This window comes from Watersipora subatra, chromosome 3, assembly GCF_963576615.1.
Source record: "Watersipora subatra chromosome 3, tzWatSuba1.1, whole genome shotgun sequence".
Classification (NCBI taxonomy): domain Eukaryota; kingdom Metazoa; phylum Bryozoa; class Gymnolaemata; order Cheilostomatida; family Watersiporidae; genus Watersipora; species Watersipora subatra.
In genome coordinates, this window is record NC_088710.1 from 47,328,126 (window position 1) to 47,353,029 (window position 24,904).

The window sequence follows — 24,904 nt, forward strand, 5'->3', positions numbered from 1 at the left end:
GGCAACAGGCAAGCTGTTACGCTGCTGTCGAAACACTCCAACCATAATAAAGAGACAACAGCTGCTAGGATATTTGTGTCAGCTCACTCTAAAAATAGAGCAGATTTATATGTCGGAATAGCGGATAGCAGAGGTTTTTCTAATAGTGAAATGGTCATCGCAGAGCAGCTGCCGGTCATGCCACTAGTTTTTCACAACAAAAGACCTCCAAAACAATCCGGTAAGTACATCGTATCAAAAATTAAACATTTCAGGTAGCCAACTCATTGTTTAGGAACAATCATGTTAGATGAATGAAAGGTTTATAGGTCATTTCAAATAGTTATGTCACTGAACTAAATGTTTTTAGTTGTAGAATAAATTTAAATTGTAGCTTTTAAAGTTGCTAGTCTTCGTTTGCTATGTTCTCAAGGTGCAGGCAATTATCTCAACTCGAACAGGTGAGATCAATAATAAAATGCATGATCTATCCATCACCATCTTGTCGAGTTTGTTATTTACCACAATTATTTACTACAAACTTTATGCCAAGCTTTTTTGATAGGAATAGAACCACCTGTTAGGTATGGTTCGTGTAGTTACAAGTAAGACATACATAACCTGACCATGGCTTCATAATATATTAGCAGCACCAGAAGCCAAACAAGAGCTGACAATTCTAATGTTATGGCTTACAAGATTACTATTGTGATACCAAGTAAAACAAATGTCATGTCTGCTAGCAGTGCCAGGGGACAAGATTAAACAGTTTTTTATATTTCAATTATTGCTGACCTTGCCAAGGAAATAAACTACTAGTTTTACTTAAATGGCTGTCACTAATATCTTAGAGAGAAAACTTTCGTGGTCTTAGATTTTTTCGCTTAACAAATATTTTAAAGTTTCAATAGTGTTCAAACAGAATTTCAAATCGCAGCTTTAGAACTCTCATTTTTGACACACAGGTTACAACTGAACTTTTATAACTTTAATACGGATGAAACTTATTTGTGAGAGAACAAAGGCAGTTCAAAGGAGCATTTTATGTAAGCACACGTAAAAAAATAATTGAAATTTTCTTGTTAAATAGTGATTGTTTTTACTGACCGTTGGAATGGTGCTTAGAGCCTTGAATTGGTATAAAATAAATTTATACAAATCCCTTTTGCTACTGAAACATATTTCTAGATTATTCTTTTCTGCTGATGCACTATATATGCACAGCATATACTAGTATTATACTTTCTGCTGATGCACTATATATGCACAGCATATACTAGTATTATACTTTCTGCTGATGCCATATGGCACTGCTGTTAGTAAGAGAGTTGAACACTCTAACGTTGTAGACGTTCTCATTTTATCAGGAACTAGTACTCTAGAAATATCGAGTACCGTGAGAGATTTTCAGGTGTATCAATAAAGTGTAAGAATAAATATGTGTAATAATCATAAACTGGGGAAGGTGAATTATTGGTGCAGAGATAGCATTCCACGGGCTATATTGAATGTCAGGGGTTCATATCTCAGATGGAGTGATCTTTTTTTCTGCCTCCGGTCGTGGCTTCAAACAGACAGATGGACATGGCACTTATAATTCTGAAAGGTTATTGGTCGATTGGCGGAGACGGTAGTGTTGGTCAACAAGCCGATTGTTCTGCGTTTAAATCCCATTGAAAGCAATTTTTTTCTAACCTCTAGGAGTGGTTTCACATATAATATAAACTCAAGCCTAGAATAATTACACATCACTGTTTATTAATTCTTTAGTAATAGCTGTAGACCAGTAGATATCTAGTCAAACCTCTACCTACCTTCACCCTCCTACCTCAATGTAGGAAGCTTTTAATACACAATGTGAAAGTCAAAAACACGAGTTCAAATTCCATACGATGTAATTTTTTTTTCCAAACCTCTAGCTGTGGCTTAAAGACAGACGAACAAATTTGACTCTGTACCGAAAGTAATTTCCAGCATGTGACATTCGAAGCTACTAGTCCACACTTTCGTTCCTTTGCCTTCAACGTAAAGCAATAATAAAAACCTCATTTCAGTGATTGTTACTTCTATGTTTTTACATGATATAATCAAGTTTTTACATAGTTCTATATCATGCATTTGTTTTGATGCTAAGTGTCAATTACCTGCAGTATAAAAGAATTATTGTAGGTATTTAGGCTGTAGAATGAGTTACACAAATCACAGTGTATTGTTATGAGGCAGAAGCTTCAACATACAACTTTATTACGGAAAGAAGATCTTAAAATGAATCGACTTCATATGTGGAGGTTTGACTGTATTATATCAAAAAGCCATCCTTGTATACAACAGTATGCAATGATATCAACCAGAGGTTTGTGTGAACAGTCCCTCACCAGATGATGTTTTTATTTCTATTTAGCCCCAGAATGTCTAACAAGGTTACAGTCAATGGAAGTCGACCGAGGCACAACCCTAGACCTCTCAGTGATCGTTGCTGGATTCCCTTGTCCCAGTATCACCTGGTCTGTAGATGATGACATTATTTCAGAGTCAAACGAACGATATATTTTTAAAAAAGACGAGACACAGAATAAGTACTCACTAATAATAACACACATTACAAGAGCTCAAGAGGGAGTCTACCGTTGTATAGCACGAAACTGCGAGGGATCATGCTCCACTATGGGATTTATCACAGTCAAAGGTAATCACAGTACAAAAGCATGAAAATCAAGCTTTTTATCTTTCAAAGTGTGTCAGGGTGAAACTAAATTTACTTGTATGTTATGAGAAGACAAATAGTCATTGATCTGAATACAAGCTAGCCTTTTTTATTAGAATGGGTAAGAACTGAAAAGTTTTATTTTTTCTGGTAATGATCGCAAATTTGCATTTAATAATACGATATTATAGTTGAACAGAAATAACATTTCTCCTTTTCAGCATTTGTGTAGCGCTGCCGCGAAGATTCTTATCGACTGATTAAGCTAGTGAGCAAGATAAGTCTCTGGAAAAGCAGGCTAGCGTGCAATTGCTGTCTAGGAACTAACGAAATCAGGCCTCTGATTAAGTGTAGGAGCTCATTAGTAGCAGTTTTTCACTAACAATGAATTCTGTGCCAGTGCTAAAACGGTTATAAAGGGCACGGATAGAAGACTAATGATTTGCCATCTTCTTAGCTGATATGACCTGTTAACACCTGTTAACAGGTGTAATGATATAATACTGCTAGTTTTTGTGGTACCATGTTCACCAGTTTTAATGTTTGGAAGGAAAGTATGCAGTTTTAATATTTCAATGAAAACATGGCTGGCCAACTTTGCTACATTTCTACATTCTAAATTTAAAGTCAACCAGTGTGAAGATTCAACTCGTCAACTCTGGGTTATTCCAATGATTGGACTGTTAAGAAATAACCCACGAGCAGAAGCAAATGGTGAGCTCATGAAAATTAGATGATCAATATTTTAAAGTATATAGTTACCATGCAATTACTATTTTAGAAATTATGAGAAAAAGAAAACGAAACGTTTCGCGCAAGCCAAAAATAGCAACTATTAGTGAGTGGAAATCTCAGGAAGAGAAAGAGCATGATCCGGATGGAGATACATTTGTGGTAGTAAGTTGCCTTTAGTTCACTACTACTAACATCGCTCACTCATAGTAGTCAGCAGCCAAGTTGAGACTAATAAGCAAACGGAATTCATTATTACTTGGGCAATCCGCCTCCAACTGTGTGATGTAGCTTCATATAGACGCATAGACAATATAGAGCTTCATTGCATGGCAGACAGCATGCTTCATGTTTGCTATCTGTTTAGCTAGCCGAGTCTTTCACCTAACATTGAGATAGTATTTTGATGTCATATTATAGAATGGTCATAATCGATAGTAACAATTCTATAGGCTACAACTGACAGCCTATGTTTCTTCAAGAAGTTTTTGATATCTAACCAGTTTATTTAAAAAAAGGGGCATATTATACTTACAGTAATCGTTTTAACAGTTAACTTTAAATTTTGTGTGGCATTGCGAAAAACATTCAACTTTTCACATCAAAAAATGAAACTGATGAGTTTCATATTTTATAAGCTGTGACAAGCTTATAAGTTGTGCCAAATTCAATTAACGGTTGCTGGGCATCACTTTTTCGCCGTACGTTAGCTAATACATGTACTGAAAAAATAAATACAAAAATACTCAAGTAATTTTAATAATAGGCCATGCTACGCTCCAGAAATGTGCTCAAGTACTCATGATGTGCCCTAGCAATTACACTTCAAGTAAAAACTACTAAAATCTTTACTTGAAGAGAAACAAGCACTGTTGGGATTGGTGGAATCTAGAAGCGCTCTCCGATAATGAAGAAGTATTTGAGCGGGAAGAACCTCAAGTCATTCCCATTAAGCCAAAACCCAAAGAATCCAGTGAAACAAACAGCGACACAAAAATCTTTCATTTACGCAAAAACTTTGTGCGAGCGAAATCTGCAGAACCTGAGAGCCGTCTGAGCCGCAGGAAATGCGAAAGCTTGCCAGATGTTCACAAAGGTTTAGTGGGTGAGTTTACGTAGCTGGAATTATAACTCGCTTGGATTTATACGGTAAGAAAATAAGCAGTGTAGAGAGCTTCTAAATATTTGGATATCGCACTTGACGTAAAACACTATTCATTGCAGAGAGTAAATACAAGAAACTGTTGAACTTCTGGGAAGAAATCACAGCCAAGAAAAAGTGAACACGACGTCATTTCATCTCATCCACCACTTGCAACAACTACTATACTTCCTTTGTCTTTCGGTTATCATGCTTGCTAACAATCACCTATAACGGTTTGCTGTTGCTACCGAAGCTAAATCGATAGATGTAGCAACTGGAGCCCTATTCATGATTTAGCTTTCTGAATTTGTGTAATAGGCTTGGCATATAGATCATGTCCAAAGTAAAACCTGCACATCAATGACCGCAGCATATTACCGTCACAAGTAACTTGCGAACAAAATATATTTCATGCCAATCACTTAATTCTTACATAGTTCTACTTTTCATTAGCGAGATGGTCCTGGGGTAATTTAAACGAAAGACATCAATGAAAGTATATTGACACTACACTGATCCAAATATTGAAAAGCAACTTACGAAGAAGCTTAAAGCGTGATACTGAGTGTCTATCTGAAGACATGTAACTTCACGAAAAATAAATATGTTTGATACGCTTGTGACTTAGAAACAGACAGCGAGTGATAGGTACAGAGTAGTTAGATGATTACCCTCCCATTCCCAACCACCACCCCTCCCTCCCAAAAAAATATTGTTCGGCAAGCCCAACCGAATTCTTCATAAAAACAGCGCATGTGTTCCATCTCAGCTCCTGGCTAATCATGATAGGATCCACCTTAAAGTCAGGTTCAAATTTGCTAGTCAAGTTGCTTACTCAGAATGTATCGATAATACTAAAAGGTTCATAATCATCTCAAAAATAGGTTTACGATTGAAAAAGACATTATCTTTTACGAAAATAAAAAATATTTGAACCTGACATGACTAGACGGCAAGCTTATGACTATTATCCAGCACAAAAAGTTCCATACATGCCCTTACATGAAACATGGAAAACCAGAATGTCGTTTCTTCTATTTATATACACAGCGGCGCGTTTCTTCTACTCCCGCTGCTTGCCGTTTCCCTAGAGCTGGACTGCACCCGAGTAGCAGCTGTTACCCATTATTCCCACAGTTACCTGAAAGAAACAACGTTAGTCAAAATATGCTAAAAATAGGACAATAACCAGAACATTGTGAAAGTTGGGATCAAAGGGTGACTGACACTCACCCCCATACTAAGTGCTGCATGTCATACCCCATATCCGACAGAGAGACGCTCTCTGAGGGGCATAGGGAACTGTTCGCTAAACTGGGTCCAGTTGTCATCACCCAGATAGTTCTTGAAACCATGCAATATCTACAACAACAAAAAAGAAATTTGGAGCGATATTTTTTGAGAGCCAATAGTTCACTTATGCCGCTGTAAAACTTGTCAGGCGCAAGACCTTTAGTTCAGCATGGTGCCCAGAACTAACCTTGTGGAACATCTCCTTGAGGTCAGCTTTGGGATTTACCCAGGAAGCTATGGCATCGCAAAAGAAAATGAAGTCCTGCACAACACTCTGCGGGTTGATTGATATCATGTTGCAAATACCTCTGAAGGCCGAGTCTTTCTCTTCATTGTCTCTAATATTTCTCAGCGATGTACACCTACAAACATTGATCAGCGATGTACACTTACAAACATTGATCAGTGGTGTACAATGATAAAACCAGCATTTCTGGCATAGCTACACAGGTGAGTTGCCTGCCCTTCCTAATAGAATGGTATATTTGGTACACAGTTTATAGAGGTGTTTTAACAATCACATTTAATATGTCACTATAATTCTATGCTGTGACCGCTAACTGTGATATTCAAAACCTGCACTTGAAGCTAAATTATTGCAATAAATCTTTTAAAAGCGCAAAATTGAAAATAACCATTTGTTAAGACTTGACATTCATCATTACAAACTCAACAATGATAAACATGTGGGATGAGGGCTCACCACTGTCGGATGAAGAAGTGCAACTTTGGCGCAACTTCGGTGGCACTCACCAATCCTAACCTGCCGATTGTAATCGCTGAAAAGAAATATTGACACAAATATAATCGAATCTACACAGATATGTATCCCTAACCCAATCAAAAATAATTATCAACCATTAATAAAATATTGCTGCCATGATACAAGCGACAGACCGAACTTTGACACACTGGCTAAATGAGTACAACCCATCTGTTGAATATAAGACTAATAACTGCTATCAACTTGAACACCCATAATCAACCCAGAGATTTCGCTAACAACAACATTCTACTAGTCAATCAATATTGCTATAATCATTGCATGTACTAATGACGTGACGGAGTCAAGAAAACTCACAAATATGCGGAGCAATAAAGATATCTCTTATTGTATGCTAGATGCAAGAAGCAGATAGGCTGTAATTACGCCAAACATAATGACTTAATGAAATGTTCAGTGATTAATAATTACTGTAGCCACATCAGCCAGTAGCAGAAATGTGATAAAAGGATAAACTTGAAAAACTTTGTCTAAGAAAACAAGAGTAGAGGGGAATAGGAAGAGAAGAGGTGCAGGGTGATAGTAATTGATGTTCAAAATGAAGATACGAAAGATGAAGAAAATGGGAGTGATGAAAATGAATAAAAACTAGAACATTTTATTGTACGGCAGCGAATTACACACCTGTGTTTTCTAGCAAAGTCTTTGGAGTATTCTGCCTGTTAATAATATCTATAAGCTGAGGTAGGATCATACTGACGTATGGCCTCATCTCCTCCCCTGCAAGCAATGACGACTAAACATTACCATGCATTATTTATGACATCGCGCCTGCACTATTGTAACCATACTGATGGACAGCCATGCAAGCCATGTCTAACTAGTTTATTATCATTTTGCTAAAAGAAAATGGAACAAACCAACAAACTAATCAAACTTTTCGAGTTGATGAACCAAAATGACTAGGATTTTTAAAGCAAACTAGAGTGATGGCACAACCATACAGTCAATATGTCCTGGTTTACACAATTCGTCATCTGCACCAGCAGTTCCTAGTGTGAGGCCAAGATTCACAGCATAAATACGCACTATACCAAAAGCCATAGTTTGCTTGCTTGCTTTTATCGCTTCTCAAAAGTGCGCCGGACACACACCATGCCCACAAGTGTGAGTCACTGCCAGAGTACATACCTCCTCACTCGATGCACTCAACAAGCAAGTCTGAGATAAGAAGCATACATGCAGCCCGTTAAAACATTATTGCATGTTACAATCTTGCTATGGGTTGTACTTACCCATCTTGATAGATATCTCTCCGATGGCCCAAGTGGCGTTGTTACACACTGATATATACTCTGGGTTTAAATTGCTTGCCAATATCGGCATGATATCATCTGCAATATACTCAATATGTAAGTCACATATGACAGTCAAATGTCAGTCATATACCGACAGCTACAATCCACTAATGAGCACAAGTGGCAACTGTATGTAATGTAGGACTGTTTCCAGGTAATACCATAGTGTATATATGCATGCATTATAATGCCTTCAGTGATAGACCAGAGGGTATAGGTGACCCGCATACAGGCAGCAGTAACTCTATGACTTTATGAGTCTGTGACAAAAATGACTTACTTATGCAAGACTTGACATGCTTGAAGCACGCCTTAGTGAGGTCACCAAGGAGAGCAAAGGAACTCTGGCGAACCTCAGGCATAGGGTCCTAAAACGGAAGCACCAGATATAAAATGCACGACTAGCAGAGATAGATGTTTAGGGTCTCTTTAACTGTTCAGTTGACCAGCACAATATTAACACTTATTATAAAAAGAATAAACAAACAAGGTTAGATGAATATTTTAGTAAAAACATGTAAAAAAAACTCAGATACAATAATTGGTAAAAACCAGTAAAAAACCAAAAGAATCATGCTGCCAACTGATTGCTTCATTGAAGGTTCTTTTTGCAGGTCGACTGAAATCTTGTAGATAAAAGATGAACTGTTTAAACTTGAACTAAATCTTTAAATTATTATTTGGCGCATATTCTTGTAGCCGGATGTTTTATAAAATATGAGGTATTAATTGACTGTGTAACTTGATATGTCCTGTATATTACCATGGTCAGAGAAGAGTTGGGAGAATTCAAACTTGAGTTGGCTGAATAGCAGTATTACTTGTCAAAGAATTAGGATTTCCATTGAGAGCATTTTTTTTACTTCAATTTTCTCAAGAACAGATTCAAATGTAAAAAATGAACATAGCAAACTAGAAAACAACTGATAATTGTCATCTTTAGTATCATTGTTGATAAACAACTGACTACTGTCATATTCAGTATCATTGTTGTTAAACAACTCAAGATGAAAAAATTGCAATGGAAACTAACGGACAACAAATCTCAGTTGCTTATCGCTTGTTTAGGACACCTACCGCAAAGCGACCGAAATATAAACTTGATTATAAAGCTGCAGAAAGGTCTAGAAAATGAAATGTCTCAGAATGAATTTCTTAGATGTATAAAAACATTTGCTAAACCTTTTTTTGTACAGATTTTAGAACAGCTTAGAGAAAAAATCTCCATTTCGTGTCAACTAAACAGTTCTTTTCAATTATTCATATGAACTTTTGGCAAATTGTCATTGCCACAACATACTGCATTTTCGTGGTTGTTTAGCTAACAAAAACATGTAACTCGCTTATTAGATACAACTGAAGCAGGTGTTTGGCAGTTCCTAAAAAATTCATGTAAAATAACCCTTCTAGACCTGACCAAAGTCCCCCCCCCCCCCCCCCCCCCCGTGACCGCCTACTGATGATTAAGGTTAGAGAAGCATTAGTATTTGCTGCGTATTAACTACTGCAGTACCAGCAAGAACAATACATTTGCAATTGTAGTCACTGAGCAACCATCTGACTAAGTATACCCTGGCTCAAAAGGCCTTCTCTAAATCGCCCGAAGAACTCGGTTACTGGAATTATCGAGTCATAATAACATAGAGATGATCACTAGAAACAATAGCAAACACATGCAATGTTGGATAACTACCTGCATGCACTGATAAAGGAGGTTCATAACAGAGCTATTAGCCACAAATGACTCGATGTGTTCCTCAAGCCCTTCAGCCAATCCACTCAACAGATCCAACGCTACAATCATGAAGTCCTTGTCAGGCATTTCATACTGCTCCGGCTGGGATATAGCTGCCTACAATCGAATAACCGCATTTGTGTTGAATCAGAGTTGGCATTCGACAAGCTATTGGTTAATATGTGAATATTAAAAGAAAATTGTTGTCTTACGTAGTTTTGTTGTAGAGTCCGTTCAACAAGACTTATGCATCTCCTGAAGACAGGTTCTGCGTACGGCAAAAATCCAGACTGGAGGGCAGTAGCAATGCTTGATAAGCACTGTAAGTTAGCAAAATGTACACAATGACAGTCATCGACACATCTGGTAATGATGCCCTAGAGATACCCGTGAGCAACGATATATACATGTAGATGCAATGATCAATACATGTATCGATACAATATTTTTCTGTTTAGGCCAAATAACTTTGACTAATAGTGAGGGATGTTATGAATCATACATGGATGAGCTTCACAGGAAACTGAACTGCACCCGTGAGAAAAAACAAGTATTTACCTGCTGTGATGATAAACAAGGCAATAAACATGCCGAAGAGATGCAATGGAATTAAGACAAAACAACTGACCAGATGATTCGCGTTTGCTGATAGCAAAAACATAAAATACTAGAAATGACCAATCAGACTACATAGCCGTGATCAGTGGAAACACCACAATAGTTGCTAGAGCTATGAAAGTTGAAAACTTGCAATTTTCATGACTGTTTGAGGTGGCCATTGCAATGAAGAACTGCACTACATTTCCAATTTTGTCAAAAAATGTTGGCTACAAAAGTCTTTATTTTACATACAGATACTGTAAAACCTGTATTTGAACACCACCTTTATTTGAACACCACCTTTATTTGAACACCACTATGGGAGAAGGGTTGAAAAATAGTGCGCCACCCTTCAATTGAAGACCATTTCTATTTGACCGCTACTTCTATTTGACCAATACTATTTGACATTCTTAATCTTTACGAACCCATAATAACAAGTCATCAGTAGAACAGTCACAGAACTGTACTACTAATGACTCCATTATATCAATAGCAATTCATTTGTTCATTGTTTCTGTTCGTAGCAAAGTCTGTTTTCCAATGTTGTTTGGACGCTAATATCGACTAGCTCAACTGTGCAGAAGACATGTGAGATCAAAAGACATTGTGGAAGGTACTGAACAGCCAGAAGAATATGAAATGGGTCCACACAGATGCAACCATCAGAGCGCAATTGGTTGAGCAAACGATGCTAATGTTTTTGTTTTAAAAATGTTAATATTTGTTTCCACATGATTTATAATTATGGTTCGTTTATGTCATTTGTTCTTGAATACATATTTGTAGCATTTGATAGATTATAATATTTATAAATTTGCAGATTTATAGCATGTTATTTGATATTACGGTAATCTGAACTCAGCTTACAATGGATCAATGCTCGCAACTCCTGTTCTATTGCTCATGAAAATAGCAAACATATCGGATGAGTGCAATGAGCTTTGATGCAACCTTATTAAATATAGTTATAGCATGAAAATATGCATTCAAATTTAAAATGAAAAACAAAACTTTACAGCTCGAACAATTTGCAACACAGGTTATAAGATGATCATAGGTTAATTGCAAGCAATAGATATCAATTGATAGAGACATGTGCAGTATCAGTTTTCTCATTACCGAATTTCTTACATACAATAGGGTTAATGTCATATCACCAGAAGGAGGGTACAAAACATAGGCAAAATTCAATTCACCCGTGAAAGGGTTGAAGTTGCCTTCTCAATATTCTGACGAGGTGGTTGAAAAATACAACACCGCCCCATATTTGAACGCCACCTTTAATAAAGCGCCACTCTAAGGGAAAGGTTGAAAACTAGAGCGCCATGGCATTCAAATAAAAGTTTTACGGTATATGGCTTTTATGTGTCAGTAATACTACATACAACTACCTATTGTGCCTTATTTACGAGCATGCCAATATTATTTGGCTCTTGGCCACCTTGAATTTCATAAAACACGTATTCTCTGAATTCAAGTTGTTGCCATAGATCTTCATGTCTAAAAACAGATTTGTTTAAAGGTTGACTTGCAAAAAAAATTCACATTACAGTTATTTGATATGAAAAGATTCACCATGTCTTACTCTGTTGTGTTGTAGGTGCAAAATATGTGGAAAGGTGATTACAAGCTCTTAAAAGCTCAAAAACTAACAGAAAATCGTAGCCACACGAGACCGCCGTAGTTTGGATTCTCTTTCCAAAACGGCTCAAATGTGATGTAGTTGTGAGAGATGGCTTCTGTTGACACTTTCCTGCAACCCTATTCGTCAAAATATTTTCACAAATATACTTCACGCATTCAATAAAACCATGTCTATTGTTCTTACGCGTCTGTTTGATCGTCAACGTAATGCTGTCACTTTTAACAGTGATATCCTATAACTTACAGTCAAAACTTCGTTTAATTTTTTAGCCTTAGTTTGAAGGAGTACATATCATTGTCTGATAATCATGAGCTTGTTGGTCACTTGTGATAATCGAAAAGTGTTGCAAAAATTATTTGCAAAGTATTGGGTCACATGATCAGATTACGACTTGCCGATTAGACCAAACCGAAAACAAAACTGTAAAGTAGCGAGCATCTATATTTGATACGGGGTCTTCGGTAAAACCCGAAGTGTTTGTCATAAACTAGTTCTATGATAAGTTTTATATTGAGCTTTTTATTGGCCTTTCAATTCACGCGAGAACATCACGTGACAAGACAATTACCAAATTTCATGATTACGTCATCGGAATAAAGAGATTCCAATCTACGCCGGCTTTTCGTTTTTGAGCTTTTAGGAGCTTTTAATCACATTCCCACATATTTGGCACCTTTAACACAACAGAGTAAGACATGGTGAATCTTTTGATACCAAATAACTGTGATGTGAATTTTATTGCAAGTCAACCTTTAAATTCCTTGATCATTACCAATCAATTTGGGACTTGAAGCCTGGTTCCCATATCGAATGCGAGACCCCGGCGGAAATTTTGCGCAGCAAAACATTTACGGCGCTAGGCTCGGCGGCTAATGTTAATGCTAACATAAAGCTGCATCGCTGGTAATCGCATAAAAATGGTCACTAGCCATTGCCGTCTCGAAAGTGCTGACCTTCACCTGTACAGTGCATTTTGAGGAGTTTTTGCCTACGGCTCTTCACAAAAGCTGAACAGCGCTGAACTCTTGCATTGACCGCCAGTAACTACCGGCAGTACTCGACGCGTTGATCCACATTTCACTGCTGATAGACTGCGGTGCTGTCGGCGTATATGGGAACCAGGCTTTACGAGTTTCATAACCATATTATAATTGCTAGTGTACTTGCAGCCCTGTGCGCTGTGAGAGATCGTCATGTGTAATAACTATGTGCACAATTATTCTTAGATGTGAAAAGGTTGTGGCCGACTGGCGCAGTAGTAGTGTGCTTGCCTTTGAATCCGAATATATGGGTTTAATTCCCGTGAGGTCTAATCGCTTTTCCTAATGTGGCTTCGGCCAGGCAGACACGGCTCCCATTATTGTAAAGGCTCTCTAGCAAGCTAAATCAAGACACCAATATGCAATATTTAACTGCAATATTAAAAAGCTAACAGGTTGTCTGAGTACAGAATACTAGAAACACAACAACGAATATGGCTCTTCGATTATGATAATATCAACAGTATAGTGTTAACAAACACCTGCAAACAAAAAAAAGCTATGAGCCAATGCAAGAAATGACCTGATCTTCTTAGGAACATATTGCAACCTTTTTTAGTGAAGCTATCACAGGAAGACACATTGATCATTTGTTAATACATGTTGCAATATTTAGTAGTGGCAAGTTAGTGACTATTTTACCGGCATGTATTGTAACTGTTCCATAGTATATTTATAAGGTTTATCTAATAGTTATAATAGCCTATATAGTTTAGGTGAGGCTATTCAGATGAGGCATGCTTAGAGACGTGAATTGAAGATGAAAGAAAAGTAGCAATTACAGGATGATTCGGTAAATATCGCTATATTGACCAGACATAAATATCCACGAGCTTACCTCGAGCAGAGGAAAGAGATCCTTGTCTTCATCTTTCAAAGCATTCCACTTGTTAATGAGTGGCGGCATGAGCAGCTCAATGTACTCCTAAAAGCCAAACATATTAGCAATAAGTCAGCAGCCACTACGTGGAAAAGTTATCTGCATCGTAATGACCTTACATGACCCTGTAAAGGGCAGAACAGATAGCAGAGCAGATGCTAACCGTCTTGTTGAGGTGATGGCCAACCGAGTCGGCGAGGGTGCCAATGGCATCATAGAGGATCAAGAGGTTCTTATGCTGATATTTGCCAAAGGCGAAGACAAGGGTCTCCAGTATATAGCGAAGGTAAGGTACGAGTTCTGTGCAAGCCTCCTCTTCCAGAGTGGCAAAAGCTGAACAGGCAGCCTCCTGCACTCGCTTGTTAGCATCTAGGATTCGCTTCAGCAACTAGAAAACATGGATTTAAATATTTATTCCAGTCAAATCTACAAGATAAACAGGTTTTGCAACATGAAGGAAACACTAGATACCCAAATGATATTAAAGCCCCACAGAAATTTCACCATCATGTATATATAATAGACGATGTATACAACCGATATACACTGCACAACAGATAGCAGACTTTAAAATAATGAAAAGGGAATCATGGAAGTCAACTATTCAGTTGTTTCAAGAAATATGGGCAGCCTGTGGTTGGATGATAGACTTTCAATTTTTCATGGTGCGTGTAAATACTGGCTACCTGGTCCATTTGATGAGAGTAATGCACTATTCCTATTGTTGTGCCTGCCTAATTACAGAAACTAAAACAATTCGTGATTCACATGATAGCTCTTGAGACATGAAAAGCAGAAATACTGACTTAAACAAGTACATCGGGGTGAAATAAAAGTGTCCCTTAGCTATAATGATCACCAAATCGGATCACATCAGGAAAGCAGTGCATCATTGGTCAGACAAACCTCAGTCATGAGAGGCTTAAGGTACTTCTCGTGTTCTTGCAGCACCACCCAGTGAGCATATCTGCTCAGAGTCCAACAGGTGATGGATCTTACAAGAGCCTTCTTGTCAGCCAATCTCTCTATTAGGTATGGCACAAGATCAGGTAGGTGGGGCATCATACCTGACATGCATCCTGCAAAATACCACAATTATGCTTGCTGTAACAGTTGCTAAAGTGAATACTAAACATAGTAGCTTGATGAACAACTTTTTAGCTTAAAGATGTGATTGCACCATTGAAGTTATTTAAATGAAATTAAGACCAATATAAGGCTAAAACTACAGCTACAATTTGATCTCATTTTTGTATTTGTAGACTGGCCCTGTCCCGAGAGATAAGCGTTTTAATGAGATTATTTTTGATTTAAGATTCAGATTCCTTCAGATTCAAGCTTATACATGTAGATGCTTTTATCTAGCATCTATAAGCGATAAATATACGATATCTTGTTTAGCCAATCATCAGCACGAAATCTTTATATACTAGGTCATAATAAATGTTATCGCTATTAAAACGCGTTGTCCGTGATCCTGAAGATTTTTGTCGTTGGAGAATTCACTGATTTACTAGAGCAAGCACGCTGAATCGACATGTTTTATTGATGAACATCAAAATCTTAACAATGCTTTTAAGTTCCAGCAAAGGTGGCTGAGTTTTTTGACCACCAGGTGGTTAAAGATTGGGGAAGACAGCCTATGGTTAGAGCTGACAGGCGTCAGCAGAGTTATGATGCAGAGGAAGATAGGAGAATGGAGGTAAATCTATTTTCAACTTCGAGTTTCCTATATATATATATAGTAAACTAAAAGTAATAATTTTACTAGTCAAGAACACATATATACTAATTAATAAAATTATAAATTTTTTACTATTTATATACTAATAATATTTGCTTCAAATTTTCTTTGATTTGAATTTATGTTCATTTCTCACTTGTAGAAATTGCGGAAAATGGATTGATCAATGCTCATCTTTAATTCCCAGAAACAAAGCTTCGAACTGTTGGCTTGGCATACTTATGCTTTTGCTAAACATTTGTTCATTTTGTAAATTTACACTCTCAATCTATTTAACTACCAAATTGAAAGCTTTCAGTAAAACGACATATCTATGAATGACATATATTTATTGCATTTGTTTTATTGATTACAGGATGTTTATGTGGCGCCACCAGTAGAACAGTGGTGTCAATGTAGAAACTGTCATACACGAGAAAGAGAGGCATGAATGTGTGCTGCACAAACCATGATATGTGGCATTGTTTCTCAGGCTGGTCTCAAGTGTGTTGCAGAAGTGCAGGAGATTACAGACCTTATAAAACCAGGTCCATGGAGAGCGGCTTTTCATAACTATCGACACCCTACCATGGTCAGTTTTGTCGCTAATTGTATTTTTGTTGCTGATAATTTTAGTAGATGTCATATCACTTCCAAACGAAATTCAATAAATTATCTAAATATAATGAAAACTTAATATTTTGTTAGTACCCAAGCACCCAGATACGGAGTGTTTGAAACCATCTGAAAGGCTGCAGGAACATGAGATGTACAACATGGTGTGTAAAAACAGGAGTCATGCACCTACAGATCATTGGTATTTTGAACACACCCAGAAGGACTTACAAGGGCAGAGTGATGATCACTACCAACCTGCATATACAACATAGTGAGAGCTACATATCTCAATACCAAAGATGAGGAGAAATACCCATATACGATACATACATACAGAGGTTGAGTTTACTGCAGTAATGTAATTTGTCTTCGTATAGAGCTGAAACTATTCGAGTGGCCATGACTTGGATGGATGTTTTTAATTAAAACTTTTTCCTGAGATAAAATTTTTTGGCTTGTAAAGTTTATATACCATACTTTTCGGACTATAAACCGCACCACTATATAAGCTGCATCTGCTTTATTTTCCAAAAAACCGATAATAAAACAATATATAGGCCGCACCTTTATATAGGCCGCAGAACTCAAGACAATAATTTTTAACACGGCAGCAACTTTCCGGCTTAAAACAGAACAGTACCTAACGGCAATGTTTCGTATTAACCGACGCTTTTAACCTAGTGCCTAACGGGACAATACTGTTAGGCATTGTTTCGTATTTTCTTTCACCGCTAAAGGCACACTAACCGGAGATTCTGGTTAATGCGCCCTAGCGATAAAAGAAAAAGCCACAGAATAGCCACACCCTTATATAAGCCGCATGACTCAAATCATCAGAAAAAAGTAGCGGCTAATAGTCCGAAAAGTACGGTAATAAAATAATAATGTTAAAGATAATGTCAAACATGATTTGCAGAACTTATTGAATACATCATAGCCCCATTGCCAACTGTGCCAAAATCTTGTCTAATAGATAGGTTTATGAAGTGTAATCAGAGCTGTATTGGCAGGTACCTTTGCATAGCTCAACTCGATGGATTGAATATTGAGAGCTACTTGAAAAACTTGATGCTCCCATTTCTAAGTGAAAACAGGTGAGTCCACGCCACAAACCACCAAGAAGGTGCAAGAATGGCTTTATAAACCCTTTGTCAGAATCGGTGGATTAATTGGTTTAAAAGAAAGAGACGTTGTTTTGCGTTCACTATTTTGGTCAACTTAAAAAATCATTCGTTTTGTACTTGAATCAACTAATCAATTGTGACCAGTAATTTTTTCTACAAATTGATGCTAATAATGACTAGACTAGCTGACATTTTCAGAGATGCAGTTTGTTTCACCAAATATTCGAACATATTTTTTCGAAGATGCGGCTTGTTTATTTTTTCTAGTAATTAGTTCTCGGTGTGGGTAGCAACTGAGAACTTCGCTGATACAATGACCTTGATGAAATACGTTAACTCGACGACCTAATTACGTTAGATGACAGAATCGTAGTCCGTACTCAAGATGTGTGCACAGCATTTAGAACTAATAAAAAAAACTTTTAATTACCCTTATTTGAGACGTTTGAGACACCTATAACAATATATGTGAGGCTAGATTTCAAGTTTTATTCAGGCAATTATTAGCAAATACCAATTAAAGTTTATGCCAATAGAGCCACGTAGCACTTGACTTTAATAGCAGTATCCAATGTAATACGGAGCGAGAGACAGGCAGTCTCGCGGCTAGATACATCATTTTGGGCATGTCTGAGCATATCTTTTTCTTCTGAGCATTTTAACAGCAAAGTTTAGTGGATTTTAATCTTGAAATATCTTAGCAGTCAGGCCACCTCAAACATCAAAAACAATAGCAAATGATAAAATAATACCTGACCTTCTGATAAAATCAACTAAAATTTGGTGCAACTAAATTATATTAGAATTGCGGTCTCATGTGCATGCTACCATATCATAGAAAAGACAACTCCTGCATCTACTGAAGCAGTAGTTGCAGATCAGGTACCTTCAGCAATAGCCCCCAGCACGAGGATGCCACTCTCCTTCACCTCCCATACATCATGAAAGAGGGTCTCTTTAAGAATTGGCAACAATATAGGCAGCAAGTCATCCCGAAAGACATTTGCAAGGACATCGAGGCCTGCAGCTGAACATTTCCTGAGGTTCCAGTTAGACAATGGCTCATCATCATCATCTCCATCCCAACTAAAAAGATAAGCAAATATTTAAACCAGTGGTTCTTAAAGAATAAAGAAAGCATAATATTATTATGCTTTATTATTTATCTTGAGGTGTTGACTGATGTTCTAAAAAAAGAATCAAGGAGATTGACCAACCAGAAGCTGAGATATAGCCAGCCAAACACAAGTCTACCAAAAAACATAAGTGTTTTGGTAATCATCAATATATGACGTATGAAATCGACTTGTGTGCCATTGGTTAATTAAGCCAACTAATGCGCTCTCCTATAACAATCACGGCGTTTTAATTGGTTTAATCCCTGGAAGTATAGAACAATCAAATTGGGCCTAACAATCATTGGTCTGAGAATTCCGAACCAGTCCCTCTGATGTGTAGATTAGTTTTAGAATAAAATAATTACACGCATCTATTATTTCGCAACATTCTGCTATCACTTTCTACAAATTATATTAGTTACATCATTTATTCTATACGCAGTTATATTATTATTTTGTAAAATATGCATTATGATTATTATATTATTCATAAAAAATAATCATAGATAAGATAATAGATCAATAGAAAAATCAAATCAAAAGTTATCGTTTTCTTTTCTTACAGCGAGAGCAGCACGGTCAAGTTTTTCTTTTTAAGATTATGACTGTAGTGAACTTACAGTCTGTTAATAGTGACAATAATCATGAAAATCAACTGAATGCTGCAGTAGATACACAGTAGAAAAATGATGATTGAACAAAAATTCACATTCCCATTTCTTATTCTAAACGAACTGCAATCGCGGATGTTGCATATAGACTATACACGCGCCGTTCGTTGAACAGATGATCTTCGGAGCATATCCGTGAAGATCGAGTTAAAATTTGAAGCCCAATAGTGAAAATCTGCTCTTCTGTTTTGAAAAATCACGGCGAGGGGTTGTGGGCAAATGCCTTTACCACACAATGTTTGCTTGATTTTCTTGAGAAACCAGAGCTAGTCTGTAAATTATTTACTATCGCGAGAAGCGTTTCACATCTCGTAGCCAAAACAATCATTATACGTAACGGCGGTAAGGGTGCGCAACTCCGGCACATGCACATTAAGTCGATTTTGTACGTCACAGTTTTCGGGATTTTCGAAGGGTTTTCCTCTGATTCTTTATTAGGTAGACCTGTGTTTGGTTGGCTATATCTCAGCTTCGAGTGGGTCAATCTCCTTGATTCTTTTTTTAGAACATCAGTCAACACCTCAAGATAACTAATAAAGCATAATAATATTATGCTTTCTCTATTCTTTAACCAGTGGGAAATTTCCCACCAGTGGGAAATTTGAGGATTTGAGGTGGGAAATTCTCACGCTTCAGATTGAGAATATTGATTACGAGCATTTCAAGGATATAACTGTTGTACTGTATTTTCACTACATACATGGTGCAGATACATGCTTCTATTATGGGTACAACTGTATTAATACGGAAGCCAAGCCTTGTGATGTATGAAGCAGCTCATTGGATAATTAAATTACTCTATTGTTGTGTTTATCTTGAACTTCATTTTTCCATAAATAAAAGGTAGGCCTATATCATGACAAACTATCTATAAAATATGATTTCTATCACAGTTCAATTAATAATTGATTCATTTTGACTGTATGGCAAAATGATATCTGAAAAGCCTCCTCCTGCAATCTGAGAGTGGCAAAAATACCACAATTTTCGGCTGCTAGAGAGGGGGAAATCTCGAAGTGTGGTTTTTCAAAGTGGGAAATACACTGAAAAAGGTTAAGAACCACTGATTTAAACAGTTACAATCTCTGGTGAGAGATTGGAGAACATGACAAAACAGCATAAAATGTAAGCGCTTTATGTAAGAGATGACTTACTCTTCATCACTCTCACCGGCTGTCCCGTCTCCGCTAGCAGGATCGGAATGTTTCTGAGTATGAGACTTGGCCCGGTGGAAGCGGGGTTTAATATCCGATTCTTTGTCCTCAATGTGTTGATCATCCTCAACATCTCCCTACAACAAAAACTCAATTCAACCATACGAATGACACAATAACAATCCATCTAATCATCTACCACTAAATTTTCTGACTTCCGACTTTCTTGACAACAGCTTTCAAATTTATATCCAACTGGTGGTCACCATGCAGTCGGTAGAAACACACATATGACAATGTTAGTGCTAGTACACCAATAGTATAATGTTAAAGGTTGACTTGCAACAAAATTCACATTACAGTTATTTGATATGAAAAGATTCACCATGTCTTACTCTGTTGTGTTGTAGGTGCAAAATATGTGGAAATGTGATTACAAGCTCTTAAAAGCTCAAAAACGATCAGAAAATCGCAGCCACACGAGACCGCCGTAGTTTGGATTCTCTTTCCAAAACGGCTCAAATGTGATGTAGTTGTGAGAGATGGTTTCTGTTTACACTTTTATGCAACCTTATTGGTCGAAATATTTTCACAAATATACTTCACGCATTCAATAAAACCATGTCTATTGTTCTTACGTGGCTGTTTGATCGTCACCGTAATGCTGTCACTTTTGGCACTGATATCCTATAACTTATCATAAAAATTCGTTTAATTTTTTAGCCTTAGTTTGAAGGAGTACATATCATTGTCTGATAATCATGACCAGCCTGTTGGTCACCTGTGATAATCGAAAAGTGCTGCGAAAATTATTTGCGAAGTATTGGGTCACATGATCAGATTACGACTTGACGATTGAATAATGCCGAAACAAAACTGTAAAGTAGCGAGGATCTATATTTGATACGGGGTCTTCGGTAAAACCCGAAGTGTTTGTCATAAACTAATGCTACAATAAGTTTTATATTGAGCTTTTTATTGGCCTTTCAATTCACGTGAGAACATCATGTGACAAGACAATAACCAAATTTCATGGCTACGTCATCAAAATAAAGAGATTCCAATCTATGGCGGCTTTTCGTTTATGAGCTTTTAATCACATTTCCACATATTTTGCACCTACAACACAACAGAGTAAGACATGGTGAATCTTTTGATACCAAATAACTGTAATGTGAATTTTATTGCAAGTCAACCTTTAATGTAACCCCAATGAGCAGAAGTAAACTTTAAGAACTATTTGGCTATCTTTAGCATTTTCAGAGACCAACATGACAACCAACAAAAAGAAGTCAAACCAAAGAATTATCACCAGAAATTGTTAAAACATACAGTTATTGCCCGTGCCTCGTGGTGCTTTTGGTAACAAAACAGTTTTAGTGGGAGAGCAATTGCAAATGTGATAAGATAAAGGACAGTGTACATAAATCACCATTGATGATGAATGAAGCCTATTATAACCCTTATAGATTTTATGCTAACAAAACTCAGTCTGCATGGCAGTTAGTGATAGACTGGCTGATGCGAGACCGAAACAAGCTTTAAATATGTGACTATAAGAATTTTGCGATTTTAAATGTAAAAATACTCATTTTAGAAAATTCTAAAAGCAAGTCATCCCTCGCAATCTTTTGAAATGTAAGAGTTACTTTGAATGTGATCCCATTTACAACCATTTTGACTTACCATCAGTTGTTTAGAACCAAACTAGTCCATAACTTAGATACTACAGGTATACAGTAGACGCTCCTATAGTGTATACCTCATATAGCGTATACCTCATATAACGTGTATCTCCTATAGAGTATACGTCATATAATGTATACCTCCTTTAACGTACATATACCTCCTATAACGTATACCTCCTACAACGTATACCTTCTATAACGTATACCTCCTATAATGTATACCTCCAATAACGTATACCTCCTATAACGTATATCTCCTATAACGTATACCTCCTATAACGTATATCTCCTATAACATATACCTCCTATAATGTATACTTCCTATAACGTAAATTCCACATAACGTAAAGAATTCATGTAGTTTTTGTTTCGTATTACGATAAAAAAACATGACATGAAGTGTCAAGTCGGTGTAAGTTCTGAATTTCGATTTGAATAGCAAGAATCTGTAGATAGCCTTAAAATATCGCTTTCGCCCCACTTGGGTGAGAAAACGACATATATCTCTATCATATGTCCAAGTACCCTGGCATTCTAGTTTGCCGTGAGAGACCGGTAGTTGTGTCAATAAAACACAGAGAATACGTAGCCGTGAATTATTCAAATATACTTAAAAGACGATCGATTGATGCAGGTCTTAGGGTGACATCTACCAATCTGAATGTCACAGGTTGGAGTATCGTCAAAACTTTATCCTAACCTTGAATCCTTGAGACGAATAGACAGACTGACAGATAGACATCGCTTTCATTATTGCTAAAATATTTTTTGTTTAGCTTTATCGCAGAAGTATAAAACGTTTATCATTATTTTTCATTCTCAACATGTACTTTGCTGTCTAGAATAAAAGTAAAGCTTGATGTAAAAGGACACTGAGAGGTGTGCGATCCTAACTTTCAAATCATGAACTACAAACCGAGTGAAAATGATTAGAAAAGGAGAAGTTGTCGCTACAAACCAATAATACTACAGTTACAGTAAATCATTAAATTAAAAAGTTGTCTAGACTTTTTCATTTTTGAACGATCAAAGGGGTGAGTTTGGGAAAATCTTCGAATGGATTAGGCAATTTACATGTAATTGCATACAAAAATTTGTCTATTACATAATGGGTTTCAAACATTGATACAGTTCGATGCAGCATACAATTACAACAACACCAATATGGTGCAACCAGTCTCACAATATAGAGGTTCTAGACTGGACCAGCATCTAGTAACTTATTGTGAGCTTGAGGGGTTGTGATAGCATATGCACAAATTTGCGTGTGTAAGCATACTGGTTAAAATAAAACCTTGAAATATGAAGTTAATCCGTTCCAGAATTTGTGTCATAAGGTGAAACAATTATGTGCTGAAGTAAAAATTTTTATAAAAAAATATTTTGTTTGATTCATTTTGAAGCTCAAAAACAATGATAACTATTTCAAGTAATCAAGTACTTAAAACAAATTCACTATATAAAACTATAAAAAAACTTACAAGAATAATGTAATATCAATTATATGTAAAAATTAAATTACTAAAGTATTAAGCACAAAGTTTCCATTCTTACCTTACAGAGACGGAGATGTAGACTTGCTAAGTGTAAGTTTAGTGGTTGAACAAGTGATGAAGATACGTGAAGTAACTTACTTTTAACTTACACGAGGTATGATTTGACCTAACTCAATTTGTCTATTACTATAACATTTGATTTTGAATTATTTCCATATATTTTATGATTTCTAGTAAAAATGGAATTGGAATACAGTAGATGCTCCTATAACGTAAAACCCAGATATCGTAAAAAAATTATATTACGTTTTTGCTTCCTACTACGTAAAAAATTCCATATAAAATGCCAAGTCAGACGAGTTATCAAATTCGATTTGAACATTAATCTACTTCATCGTACTTGGCAAAAAAATGACGCGCGTATAACGTTGTTACATGTACACCTATTATATATACAACTTTCGCAACAATCTAGTTCGTTGTGTTAGATCGCCAGATGGGTCAACAAAACAGAGAATAAGGTGCCTGCGCATTGTTCTTAAACACAAAGGCGATCGATTGGTGCAGGTGTTACAGCGTCAGTCCACCGATCGGAATGTCACAAGTTGGAGTATAGTCAAAAGTTCTCTTTTATGCTAAACGTGACCTGTGGTTACAGATAGACGACGAACAGGTAGGCCCACTTTTTTGCATCGTTGCAAATGAACGTCAAAAATGTGTGCTTTCCATCAACTTATTATAGAAATACCACAATCATGGTCTATAAACACCAGTGAGATTGATAATAAAAAGGAGAAAAGTGGATGCAAAATAATAATGCTGCAGTTAACGTACAGCCCACACATTAAAAAAGTTACATCAAGTTTTTCCTTTTTGAATGCCCAAAAGGGTGAGTTTAAAAAATTTTTTGGAACAGATTAGGCAATTTACATGTATTTTACTGTTCTTATAACGTAATATCCTCATAACGTAAATGTTCATAGAACGAATTATTTACTTTGTAGAAGCGCATACTGTATTTTGCAAAAATTTGAACGCTGAAAATCATTTTGCATGTTCAAACAAATATTCACCAAAATTTTAAAATTTCCTATGTATGAGTAGTCGTAAATCGAAGTTTGACTGTAACCAAAGAAGAATTCAATGAATATATAAATGGAAACAAACTACAAATGAATTGCCCCTCCATTGTAATGGGCATCTGCTTCTGTAACATATCCTATAGGTAGGGATTAGCAACAGCCATACCTTGAGGAGAATGATGTCGAGTTCTGAGTACTTCATGCCCCTGATCAGCACGGGAACAAGCTGATCCATGTAAGCGCCGAGTACTTCACGACACACCGGCTGCTCCGCCAGAGATAGCCAAAATTCACATGCCTCAAGCGCAATGGTCTCATCAGAGTCTTGAGTTCTCAGAAGCATAAACTACAACACCGCACAAAATGATCTAGGCCTAGGGTGTTGGCGAGAAA

General features: G+C 36.7%; 2 protein-coding genes across 2 annotated transcripts in view; one reads left to right on the forward strand and one right to left on the reverse strand.

Moving 5' to 3' along the window:
* Nucleotides 1-4,985, forward strand: LOC137391714 (neuronal cell adhesion molecule-like). Its single transcript, XM_068078246.1, has 5 exons — nucleotides 1-220; nucleotides 2,381-2,665; nucleotides 3,465-3,580; nucleotides 4,274-4,520; nucleotides 4,640-4,985. The coding sequence occupies exons 1-5, from the start codon at nucleotides 151-153 to the stop codon at nucleotides 4,696-4,698; spliced, it is 777 nt and encodes a 258-aa protein (XP_067934347.1). The 5' UTR covers nucleotides 1-150; the 3' UTR covers nucleotides 4,699-4,985.
* LOC137391713 (transportin-1-like) overlaps nucleotides 4,947-24,904 on the reverse strand; it is a 24,078-nt gene continuing 4,120 nt past the window's right edge. Inside the window, exons 7-21 of the mRNA XM_068078245.1 lie at nucleotides 24,678-24,857; nucleotides 20,246-20,382; nucleotides 18,189-18,388; nucleotides 14,744-14,916; nucleotides 14,001-14,225; nucleotides 13,796-13,882; nucleotides 9,882-9,989; nucleotides 9,628-9,786; nucleotides 8,215-8,302; nucleotides 7,872-7,970; nucleotides 7,261-7,356; nucleotides 6,556-6,631; nucleotides 6,040-6,214; nucleotides 5,793-5,921; nucleotides 4,947-5,700 (exon numbers count right to left, since the gene is read on the reverse strand). Of these exons, the coding sequence (XP_067934346.1) occupies nucleotides 5,814-5,921; nucleotides 6,040-6,214; nucleotides 6,556-6,631; nucleotides 7,261-7,356; nucleotides 7,872-7,970; nucleotides 8,215-8,302; nucleotides 9,628-9,786; nucleotides 9,882-9,989; nucleotides 13,796-13,882; nucleotides 14,001-14,225; nucleotides 14,744-14,916; nucleotides 18,189-18,388; nucleotides 20,246-20,382; nucleotides 24,678-24,857 (1,911 nt within the window). The 3' untranslated portion in view covers nucleotides 4,947-5,700; nucleotides 5,793-5,813. The remainder of the gene's footprint in view (nucleotides 5,701-5,792; nucleotides 5,922-6,039; nucleotides 6,215-6,555; nucleotides 6,632-7,260; nucleotides 7,357-7,871; nucleotides 7,971-8,214; nucleotides 8,303-9,627; nucleotides 9,787-9,881; nucleotides 9,990-13,795; nucleotides 13,883-14,000; nucleotides 14,226-14,743; nucleotides 14,917-18,188; nucleotides 18,389-20,245; nucleotides 20,383-24,677; nucleotides 24,858-24,904) is intronic.